General features: G+C 43.3%; 1 protein-coding gene across 8 annotated transcripts in view; it reads right to left on the bottom strand.

Moving 5' to 3' along the window:
• Nucleotides 1-11,800, bottom strand: part of Lin9 (lin-9 DREAM MuvB core complex component) — a 45,357-nt gene extending 33,557 nt beyond the window's left edge. For 2 of the 8 annotated variants that reach the window (XM_039091472.2, XM_063272623.1), the window contains exons 1-4: nt 11,127-11,800; nt 3,938-3,970; nt 1,436-1,530; nt 461-565 (exon numbers count right to left, since the gene is read on the bottom strand). In XM_039091472.2, coding sequence (XP_038947400.1) covers nt 461-565; nt 1,436-1,530; nt 3,938-3,970; nt 11,127-11,205 — 312 coding nt within the window. In that variant the 5' untranslated portion in view covers nt 11,206-11,800. Of the gene's footprint in view, nt 1-460; nt 566-1,435; nt 1,531-1,898; nt 1,944-3,937; nt 3,971-10,534; nt 10,611-11,126 lie in introns of all 8 variants that reach the window. The other 6 variants (XM_039091468.2, XM_006250417.4, XM_039091469.2 and 3 more) reach the window with 6 other exon arrangements.
• Nucleotides 11,801-12,047: the final 247 nt, after the last annotated feature.

Here is a 12,047-nt window from a genome sequence, read left to right as displayed (position 1 = left end):
GAAAATAAAACAACTCAACAGTAGAGTGCTTGCCAGCATATGTGACACCACAGGCTTGAGCCACAGCACCTCTTTGCAAAAACCAATGAATAAAAAAACAAGAAAGGAAATCCTATTTCATCCTGCACTATTTCCTCCTCTGGATAGTGTTCATTATACTTTATTTGATAAAGTCAAACATTTTCCCTCACTTATCTCCACACAAAGTTCAAAACTGAATAACATAACCAAGTCTATTTTATTTAATGTATTTAATTAAATACAGAATCATGACTGGCTTCCTACCTAGTTTAATGTCAACCAACAAAACACTGAATTTTCTAAGTTAGTAAAAATAATTGCTGAGCAGCAAAACTTTCTTAAAAGAATGCTGTTCAAAATGTAAGAGAACAAATACCAACCTCAGCACACTGCACAATCATTCATATCCTTCACATGAAATAAACTTTAACACACACACCTGAGGGATCATTGCGACTCTCTGGTTTCTTTTAGGTGACTTTGTATTTATTTGTCTGTCATCTTCATCAGAAAAGAGTCGACTTCTTTTTGAATTTCTGAAAGGCTATGAAAAAATTTTTTTGTTTAATGAATGTTTCTCATTTTTGTTCCAAAAATGCAAATTAGATCTGGAAAACACAGCTAGATTATCAGCAGTATAGAATACAAATGAGTAACAAAAGCACACAAAGCCAAATGGAAACATCCTGAGATTAGCAAAGTGTTTAAATAGATATTTCTGCAATGATAACCAACAGAAACTAGAACCACGTCTCTGTGGCACACTGCAGCCTTGCACGGTGAGGATAGGAAAATATGTTCCGGAAATTCCAGTTTAAATTATGTTGGTTAATACTAAGTGGCTATTACATGATGTCTGCATCAGAGGGTTGGGCTAGACAAGAACATTAAATCATTTGAGAAAAGTATGCATAAATGACTTTAGTTTTATACTAGATTTGATGTCAAGAGCTTACTAAATTTGTAACTGTAAAAAAAAAAAATATCCATGCTGTATTTGAGGTCATTGATAACTATCTTTAGAACTAAAAACCTGTAAATATCAAAAGTATATAATACTATCCCAAGCACTCAGGAGCCAGTGGTAGACGTAGCATATTTCTGTGAGTTAGAGGCAATCTGGTTTACACAGTGAGTTCCAGGCCTGTCAGGTCTACACAGTGAGACTGTCTGTTAAAAGTAATAATGATAAAATGTATGCATGTGTGGGTGTGTATTACAAATGCTTAATGGTGACCAGATAATCTTGCTACAAATAGTTTACCTAAATAAGATCAAATACTGCTCAATGGCACGTTAACATGAAAACACCTACAGCTGGTATTTTTTTTTTTTTTTTTTGGTATGTGAACTTATCCAGCACAGCCACACAATTCAGGGAGGATTCTCTAGCACACAGGAGAGCTCTCCTTACCATTTCTACAGCAGGGCCCGCATTCCTGCCTTTCCAAACAGGAGTTTTCTGTAAAGAACTGTACTTTTCATTCCATGTGTTAGATAAACTTCCCTCTGTAATGAATAATTAATACTGATAAAATTTAGTATTGGCTCACAAATTTTACATCATGAACACCAACCCTTTAGTAGTAGTAGTAGTAAGCATATGAAATATATATTAATGTGAAAAGGTTACAAAGTGACTGTAATGATTTCAGTTTACTAGAAACAACAAACAACATCTCAGGCCAGAGAGACGGCTTAGGGGAAAAGCACTTGCAGAGAAACTCTGATGAGCTGAGTCTGAGTTCAATCCCTAGTAGCAGCAGTAGGAGACAAGTGGCTCCTAAAAGCTGTCCCGACCCCCATTAAGCACTCCAGAGCCCACATCCGCACTCACACAATACATTTCTGTCTACTCATTCATTCATTTGACATACATGGCTGTTTTGCTGTGTATCCAGCACCACATGAATGTCCTGCCCCTGCAGAGGCCAGAAAAGGCGGTCAGATCCTTTGCCAGCAGGAGTTACAGACGGCTGCTGAGTCGTCACTGGGTACTGGGAACTGAACGAGGGTCCTCTGGAACAGCACCCAGAGTGCTCTTGACCACTGAGCCATCTCTCCAACCCCACACAATTACACTTTTAAAACATTAAAACAAAATACAAAAAACTTCACCTATTCTTTTAATAAAATGATAAAGCAATGTATCTTAAAATAGTTCATTTCTATACAAAACATACAGGTTTTTGTTTTGGATGTAGGTTTCTAATAATTCTTCAATTCTCTTAAGAGTGATTTCATTTTTTAAAAATTCTAACTAAAAGTAAGACGATGAAAAATAAAAAATAAAAGCCTCTAATTCTGAATTTAGAGGACATTTCTTCTGTTTTTGCTTTCTGAGGCATGATCTCACTGTGATTCCCTGGGTGGCCTGGGAGTCACTGTGGCACTGGGCTGTCCTTGAGCCTGGAGCAATCCTTTGACATTTGTGCTTCCCAAGAGATGGCCTGCAGCATGTGCTACACACATCGCTAACTAAAGGATGTTTCTAGATGATTTTTGCTTCAGTATGTGAAACACAACACAGGAAAATTAATATAGTATGGGATGGTGTTGTCAAATATTCTATAGCCCAGACTGACCTCAAATTCACAGCAATCCTCCTGCCTTAGCCTCCAAAACAGCTGGGATTACAGGCATGGGTCACTATGCTTAGCTATCTTTTTTTTTTTTTCCCCCGGAGCTGGGGACCGAACCCAGGGCCTTGTGCTCGCTAGACAAGCGCTCTACCGCTGAGCTAAATCCCAAACCCCTTAGCTATCTTTCTTATTTCAGAGAAATGTCTTTGGAGTTTTTTGAAAACCAAAAAAAGTCCTATCAATTAAATGATTAGACATACAAAATAAAGAATACGTTTAATTTTTGTAAATAATCATATTTAAATACAGACATATGTTTAAATATAGATACATTAAAACTGAAGATATGCGACTGAGATGGTTTTTATTTTTTTATAATTGCTTACCAGCATTCTCTAATTTTTTTTCCCTAAGGAATGTTCATTGGAGCAGGTGTGGTGGTTCTGTAATCCTAACACTAGAGAGCCTGGGACAGGAGGATTAGCAGTCCAAGCCAGACCTTGGCTACAAACTTGAGGCCAATCTAGGCTACATGAGATCCTTCTCAAAAGCCAAAATAATTAAGAAGCCCAACACTGTGGTGCATTCTTGTCATCTTCGTACTTGGGAGGCAAAGGCAAGAGGATTCCCGAAGTTTGAGGCCAGTCTGGTCTATATACTGAGCTTCAGGCCAGCCAGCACTACAGAGTGAGACCCTGTCTCAAAATCCAAACCAACAGACACAAAAACCAAACCACAAAAATCTTATTCTTAAGAGTTCAGAGAACATTCAATATTTTTTTAAATTACTTTTATTTTTTTACAGTCTAGTCGTTACCTCCACTCCCGGTCTGCCATCCCACCATGCAATATTCTTAAAAGATAATTCTTTTAAAAAAAATCAACACTGATGTAAGCTCAGCACAGGTGTCTTGACTGTTCAGAGTGTATTTACAGCAACGACACTGAGCCGAGAGCTTAAGCCAGCACCCTACAGCTCCGCTCCACCCCAGTTCTGCTTGAGGCAGTCTTTAAATGAGGCTGTGACTCTAAACAGGAGGCAAAGGCAGGTGGATCTCTGAGTTCTAGGCCAGCCTGGTCTACACAGTGAGTTGTAAGCCATCTCAAAAAAACAAAAACAAAGGAAGATATTCTTTCATTAATAATTTTAGGAAATTAAAGTTTTAAAAATTTTCTTAATCACTGGCAAATAAAGATGCATTTTCCTGTAAAAGCATATGCATTTAAAATTATCAGTGAAAGTAAATACAAGATACAATGAGTAATGAGTAACAGAAGGAAAAGAAAAAATATATTCAAATTGTGATCCATATCCAGAAAGGCATAATTCTTACCTTTTAAACTGACAAGGGCTTTCGCTGAAGAGCCTGAAAGTAAAAATAACACAAGTCAGCCAGGCAGGGGGATGCAGGCCTTTAAAGGCGGTTTCTGTGAGTTCCAGGCTACCCTGGTCTACAGTCTACATAGTAAGTTCCAGGCCAACAATGCTATTACATAGCAAGGCCTTGTCTCAAAAAACAAAACAAAACAAAACAACAAGAACAACAACAAAAACCACACACACACACAACAAGAAAACTAATCCAAATTAATAAATATTTCATAATCAAGCTTGGAGAAAAAGAACTTGGCATTCCATTTAGTCTGAGCTGCATTTGGTCTGACATGACGGTTGGTCAGATATGCAAAGGAAGCGTCAGCAGTGGCACTGGTCTCTAGTGCAGCATGAGAGGCAGGGGACTGCCATGGGTTCAAGGCAAGCCTGAGCTCCAGGCTGAGTCTCACTATGGCCTGGCCCTGTCTGGGAAAGGAAAGGAATAAGCAGGCTGTGTTCAAGGAAGGGCTGCAGAGGCTCCACAGGCCTGTGGAAGTTGTATCAGTGGTTAGAAATTATCCTAAGAGAGAAAAATGTAGAAAAAGAAAAATGAGCACAGACAGAAGTCACTGTGCATCCTCATTCAAAAGTACTCTAGCACTGAGGGAAAAAAAGAAAGAAAACTCATGTTACTGGAACAAAAGTCAGAAGAAGTAACAGAATAAACAGAAAATAAACATGATTCAGAGACTGTCAGAGCCGAAAAGTCCTTTGAAAGTCCCAAATGCAGGTATGTTTAGTGCTCAAGGTTCTATTCAGGAAGCCCGGCAGTGGTGTTGCACACCTTTAATGCCAGCACTCAAGAGGCAGAGGCAGGTGGATCTCTGATTTTGAGGCTAGTGTGTTCTACAGAGTAAGTTCCAGGACAACCAGGACTACACAGAGAAACTTTGTCTCTAAAACAAAAACAAAAACCATACAGAAAAACAGATTCCTAAACACCCAAGGAGGGCTAGCATAAATGTAGAGGGAGTCACTAGATAAAGCTTTCAGGGGACCCATGGCAGGTGACCTACAGATACACAGAGCTACAGGGTCGGCTGACAACGAAAGTAGGATCAGTGAGTGGTGCAAGTAGGAGATTCAACAGGGAAAAAAAGCTTGGAGTTTAATGTTCAAAGACCATAAAATCATGGGTAAGAGAATAGAATAGGGGAGAAAGCCTTAAGGGCTAGGGCGTACTTGCCTACTATGTTCAACCACTAGTAACACAAAATGAACAAATAAAAATTCTACTAGAAAGTTTAAAAAAAAATATAACCAAGAAACAGTAAGGTAGACAGAAAACATAGCCAAGATACCAAAGAAAACACAGTTCATCCCAGGAAAACGTGGGTATACGCTAAGTGCTGTCTGCATGGTAGTTCTTGCTCAAGCAACAGAGCCCACAGCAATGCGCCAGAGTCCATGTTCTCCTGGAGCTTCTGTTCTAGTTAGGAGGGCAAAGAAACAAGTACAAGCCAGTGTGGATGAGCTATGGAAAAAGTGAACAGGAAGACAGAGTGATGTGGGCAAGGAAAGATTATTTTTATATAAGGCACTCATGAATTAGCTTCTCTGAACCGGTCATTTGAACAGGGTTCTGAGAATGAGATGTAAGTTACAAGGGCACCCATCTAGTCCACAAAGGTGGGGCTTACACCTTGAGGATTCTGATTTACTACCTTTAACTCCTTTTTCTTTTCTTTTTTTTTTTTTTTTTGATTCTTTTTTTCAGAGCTGGGGACTGAACCCAGGGCCTTGCGCTTCCTAGGTAAGCGCTCTACCACTGAGCTAAATCCCCAGCCCCTAAACTCCTTTTTCTTTTTGAGGCAATACAGTAATAACAGGAGGGATGACTCTGCAGCTAAAAATGTGCACTGCTCCTGCAGAGGAACCACATTCAATGCCCTCACCTGTGTGTTGGGCAGCTCAGAACCATCTGTGACTCCAGCTCCAGGGGCATTTGAAGCCTCTGGTCTCTTCGAGCATCTACATTCACATATACATACCATACATATAATTAAAATAATTCTTTTAGAAAGAGAGCATAGGTTCTAGAACATTGAGCTGGCTACTGTTTAGATCTTGGCTCTGCTACTTCCTTGCTATGTTATTTCCCACAAAGCACCTCACTCCCTGTGCTGCTGCTGCTGCTGCTTTGTGTGTAAAAGGAGAGTAAACAGATATAAGCACAAATGCTTAGAGCAGTGTATACAACACATGGCTCATTTTCAGATGGGCGCACATTACATTAACTGACCAAATTACCCATCTGTTTAAACAAATGAATTTACAGGCAGGTGAACATGGTTAAGTTAGAATCTTGCTCTAACCAGTTCCACTTATTCAACATTCAACCAGTATTTACTGACTGCTTTCCATAAGCAGTGTTAGAGTTGAGGTCACCACCAAAAGCCTCCATCTCAGAGAGTTTGTATCCTAGCGGGAAGAGACATACAACAAATAACCACACAAGACAGTAATCATACCTCATGACAGTTACTACAAAGAACATAAACAGCAGTCAGGGAAGTTTCCAAGGAAACAACATCTGAAAAAACTAGCCATAAAACCAGCCAAAAAAAGAAACCCCAAGAAATTAGTTCAAATTGAATTCTAACAGGGGAAACGGCCACTGAACTTGGTGGGAAGAGGGGTGTAGTGAGATGAAAGCAGGGTTGTGCTTAGAGGTGGGAACGCACTCGTGTTCCTAGTTCTTCTGAATTACTGTGACAGGACTGACTGACTAAACAACTTCTCATTCAGATTTATTTTGCTCAACGTTTTAGAGGATTCGTTCACTTCATCATGGTGTGGAGGGTATGGAAAATCAGAGAACTGACGAGGTGGCCAGGAGGAAGAGAAAAGGGAATACAGAAGATACTAGGGAACAACAAAACTCCCAAGGGCCGACCCCACTGACCTACTTTCTCCAACAAGGCCCCACCTCCTACCTTTCACTACATCCAATAAAGCTATCACATGACTCCACAAGGGATGAATCCATTTATTAGGTCAGAACCTCATGATCTAAATGTTTTTGAAGGTATGCTCAAGGATACACAAGGTGTGCTTTACTGATCGCCTAGGTGTTTCTCAATGCAATCGAGCTATCAACATTAACCATCACCACAGGCATGAGGTAAAAACATAAGTGGCTCAGCTCTGGGGGCTGCTGACCAACAACACTGTAACTGCAGGGGAGACAGCCCTGAGAAGTCACATGATGCTATGGAATACTTCAAGAAGACATACTTCTCAAAGGACAAAAAATAACCACAAAGTCTTAAACTGGGGGCTCAGCAGTTAAAAGCACACCTTTTGCTCATCCAGAAGACTGGAGTTTAGTTCCTAGCACCCATGTTGGGTGGTCTGCAAACCTGTAAATCCACCTCTAGACACATTCGATGTCTCTGGCCTCTATATGTACCCTACATACATGCACAGACCCACATGAAGACAGACATATACACATAATAAAAAAATAACAGAAATGCTTTTTAAAAAAAATCTCAACATGATATTCTAAAGAATAAGGAGAAGTTAACTGGGGGTTGGGGATTTAGCTCAGTGGTAGAGCGCTTGCCTAGGAAGCGCAAGGCCCTGGGTTCGGTCCCCAGCTCCGGAAAAAAAAAAAGAACCAAAAAAAAAAAAAAAAAAAAAAAAAGAAGTTAACTGGAAGTGAGAGAGGGGAGAGCAGCCTAGAGAACAGCATATGCCTTAGCACAGGGAATGAAAACAGTCCAATTAACTCAAGAGAGAATGAGCAGAGTGGTACAAAATAAACGGGGAAGTGGGAGCAGCCAGGAAACATGGGTCTTAGAGGTAGCTACTAAAAGGTTTAAAACAGGAGGATGACTGGGAATGATGGCACACACCTATAATCCTAGCAATCAAGAAGGAGAGGCAGGAGAATTGCTACAAGTTCAAAATCAGCATGGTCTACAGACTGAGAGTCCAGCTAGCCACATAGAGAGCCTGCCTCAAGGATTACAATGCAACATAACAGGAGGAAGGTGTTTCTGCTCTGAAGGACCCCTCTAGACCCCTCTTGGAGGCAGTGAGTTATTGAAAGGTGACAACCTGGGCTGGGTGATTATAAAAAGTAAGAATTGAGACACATCAGAAAGTAAGCTCTAGGACTCAGTAAATGCTTAAATATGGGAAGTGGGAGGAAAGTAAAGATAACTAGGTTTCTGCTCTGTCACAGGGAAACACAATGTAACCACAGGGGCTCCTGGAAGCACCTAAGTGCTAGGGTGGACTTCTGAGATAAATTCTGAAATCTCTTAAGTTTGATGATCCTTCTGCAACATCTAGAGATGAAATAGCAAGGGTTCAAGCACAAGAGCTTAGAGCAAAGGTTGTGCTCACACGTAAAAATCACGTACTTACATCAACTGAAATAAAGATCAAATGAACAGAAAGCAAATGGGACTGTGTGTGTGTGTGTGTGTGTGTGTGTGTGTGTGTGTGTGTTTCTTTCTTCTAACACCTACTCACAATAAGTATGAAGGAAATGATAGCTTTTATAACTGACGTTACAGGAGCTATTAGCTAATATACTACATAGTTCCCTTAATTAAACTGAGGGAAAATACAAAAAACTTAGTGTTTAAAAAAAAAACCAACAAAACTTAGTGTTTCTTCATATCAAACTGAAATTGCTTTCTCTTTCCAAAATCATCCTCTATTTTAATTAATATTATTCCAAATTCAGATCCATTTTTGTGAAGTCTTTAAGTTTATTTGTGTCATTGCTGACAAATCAAATATGCAACTCCGGCTTTTGACAAAGGTGTAGTTTAGCAGTTTAGCTTAAAAAAAAGGATACACACAGAGAGACACACCCCTCCCCAACCAAAGTACCAGAGACATTGCACCATAATTTACACAATTAGGTTATACATAGTTTAACAGTGTAGCTGATATCTGAACCTCAATGTAAACTCCAAGAACAACAGTAAGAACATCTTTTTCCCAAAGGTATGCTCACAGACACACCTAGAGGTATGCTTTACTGATCTCCTAGGCATTTCTCAATGCAATCAAGCTATCAAAATTAACCATCACCAGGCTGGAGAGATGGCTCAGCGGTTAAGAGGACTGACTGCTCTTCCAGAGGTCCTGAGTTCAATTCTCAGCAACCACATGGTGGCTCACAACCATCTGTAGTGAGACCCGATGCCATCCTCTGGTGTGTCTGAAGACAGTGACAGTGTACTCATATACAAAATATAAATTTTCAAAAAAAAATTAACCATCACCACAGGCATGAAGAAAAAACATAGGTGGCTCAGCTCTGGGTGGCTGCTGACCAACAACACTGTAACTGCAGGGGAAACAGCCCTGAGAAGTCACACAGCATACTCATCACAAAGGATGAAAAATCTTACAGTACAGCCCAGGCTGGCCTCAAACTTTAGAGTTATCCTTTTGTCTCAGCACACATGTGTGAGGTTAACACACATGTCACTGTGTCCAGCTTAGAAAAAAACTCTTCAGATGGCAGGTAACATTCTGCTTATTAGAATTACCTTTATTTGCAAGCATCCTAAATAACAATCAACCATATTCTCCAAACCAGAACAATAAACTCGGGGATAGTCTATAGATAATGCCCTATCAATACGTCATGATTAGCTATTTAAATATAAGTCAATATTAAACAAAAATAAAAAACCGGCACCTGAGCCAATCTAGTCACAGGTGACTCACTACACACTAGAAAAGTGAACATCTCCATCCACCATCAAGAAAGTTCTTAAGTTTGAGACTTAGCACTGGTCTAAACCAAAATTAAAAACAAACACTTTGAATACATGCCTTCATCAGCATGGCAACCTGAACTTTTGACTTGACAGTATATTATGGAATACATGTTCTCAAAGAAAACAGAATTAGGAGTATCTCTCTTTTAAAGGAATGTTTGCATTGACCACAGATGCATCTCACAGAGTGTGGGCGTTTCCTTTGCTTTTTGAACTGGGTTTCTCTGTCTTGACTTCCTGTTGGGGCACCCCCAAATGGTTAAAAAACAAAGCACTTCTATGCTATAAAAATGATACAGTCGTTCTAAATATAGATTGCTCAGATTTGGGGGTTTGTTTTCCAAGACAGGATTTCTCTGTGTAGTCTTGGCTGTCCTGGAGCTTGTGGTATGTAGACTCAGCTGGTCTCGAACTCAAGAGATCCACCAGCCTCTTCCTACCGAGTGCTGAGATTAAAGATGTGCACCACCACACCTGCGTGCTTTTTGTTGACCACGGGCTACAAACACATACTACAGAGTACGTGTTGATTCAAGACCGTTTTGCAATTAAAAAATGTGCAATATGAAAATTACAAAAATTGTCCCCCTGTCCTTAGGTTGCAGCATAGGTGTTTTTACTGTCTGCGGACAGGTGAACATCTGTCTTAGAGTTTGAGTAAAGGCTAAGTGAGGCAACGCACAGGAGTGGGTGTCAGGTAGAATAACATTCATATAGGCTACGGTGCTCACATCCATGTGTAAAGCCCACCCCCACATTCTTAAGACACATCCACTCAAGAGGAAGTCTGGGGATGGGGCTACCTCAGCACTGTATCCCGGCTGGATCATCTCCGGAAAGGTCCAGGGCCACCTGTAGTCCCAGGGGAAGGGGCCAAGCCTGTGTGACACGGAAGAAAACACTTCCAGGATGGACGCGAGGGATCAGGGGAGCAATCATAAGTGCCTGCAGAAGCAGGAGCTGTCATAGGATCAGATCAGAGGCCCCGGGCATGAAGAGGGGTTGTGTCCCAGGTGCCCAGCCCGCGCCCTCCCGGCCCCCGACCGGCGAGTTACATAACCGGGCGGGCGATGAGGACGGCGCCCGCAACTGGGGGCCGCTCTTCGCCCACCTCAGCCGGCGACAGCAGTCGCTCCGGGAGAGCAGCCGCCGACTCCGTCAGGACAGGCTGGACTCCCGGGCTTTCGGTTTCCGGCGCTGGCGCTCGCACAACCCCAGAAACAGACACACAGACACCATAACAAAGGCGGCGACGCGGCGGCAGCGCCTGAGTAGAAAGACCGGGGACCGCGGTGGGCTGGCAGCCATCCCATCTGCCCCGCAATCGGACTCGGCCGGTGCGACCTCCGGACAAGCAACCGGCGGGAAGGAGGACTGCTCTGAGACGCTACTTACTCTCGTCAGGCAACTGGTCGAGCTCCGCCATCTTGAACGAGCCGCGCCGCTTTTTCAAAGGCTGCCCGCCCCGGTGCATTGTGGGGCGGAGACTGTCTGCGAGGGAGGTTCGAATGAGGAGCTCGCGGCCCGCGGCGCCTGCTCCCGCCAGGCCGTCCGGCTCTGCCTGAACCTGGCGGGAGGGGGACTCCCGGGCCTCGCCTGCACCCCGGGCCGGGCCTGAAGAAGGACGGGGGACGCCTCGCCGAGAGGCCCGGTAGGGCCGAGCGCGGGGGGCGCGGCGCCAGCCCCGATGCACCCGCCCGCGCCGCCCCCCTCGCCTGCGCTCGCTCCCGGCGCGCGGCCCGCGCTGCGGCTGCGGGAACTGCAGGCTGTTTCCTGAGGGGAGCGGGAGGGAGGCCCGGGCGGGTGGCGCGGCGGACGAGACCTGGGTTCCTGGTCGCTTTGCACGGAGGGAGCTCTGCACGAAGTAACGTGTACTCGGCTCCCCAAACCGTGTTTCTCGGCGCCTGGGTCCCTGCCCTTTCCCCGAGTGCCCAGGCCGCGGCGTCCGCTTCGCCTGCAGGTCACAGACCCGGGGTCTGGGCGGCCCGTGCCGGAACCTGAGCTGCGAGCGGCCGGGACGAGACCTTGAGAGGTCACCAAGTTGGTGTAGGCCGAGGGCTAGTGAACTGTCCTGCTTTCTTTCTCTTCTGCGCTCCACCCGAGACCGGTAGTGAGCTGGGAGGCTGACAGTGACTAAGGATGCTTGGGGAAGATACAAGTGACACTAGCCAAATGTAATGAGACTGGATGAGAATTCCTCCCATGCTGAAAGAAGCCCGGGGAAACATTTCACAGTTCCCATCTGTAACACTTTCTAGTATTTAAACCACGGTTGCATTTCAACAATTATTTTAATAAACGTGGTTGATCTCCAGG

Source organism: Rattus norvegicus, chromosome 13 (assembly GCF_036323735.1).
Source record: "Rattus norvegicus strain BN/NHsdMcwi chromosome 13, GRCr8, whole genome shotgun sequence".
Classification (NCBI taxonomy): domain Eukaryota; kingdom Metazoa; phylum Chordata; class Mammalia; order Rodentia; family Muridae; genus Rattus; species Rattus norvegicus.
The sequence above is the reverse complement of the archived record's forward strand: the minus strand, read 5'-3'. Positions and strand labels throughout refer to the sequence as shown.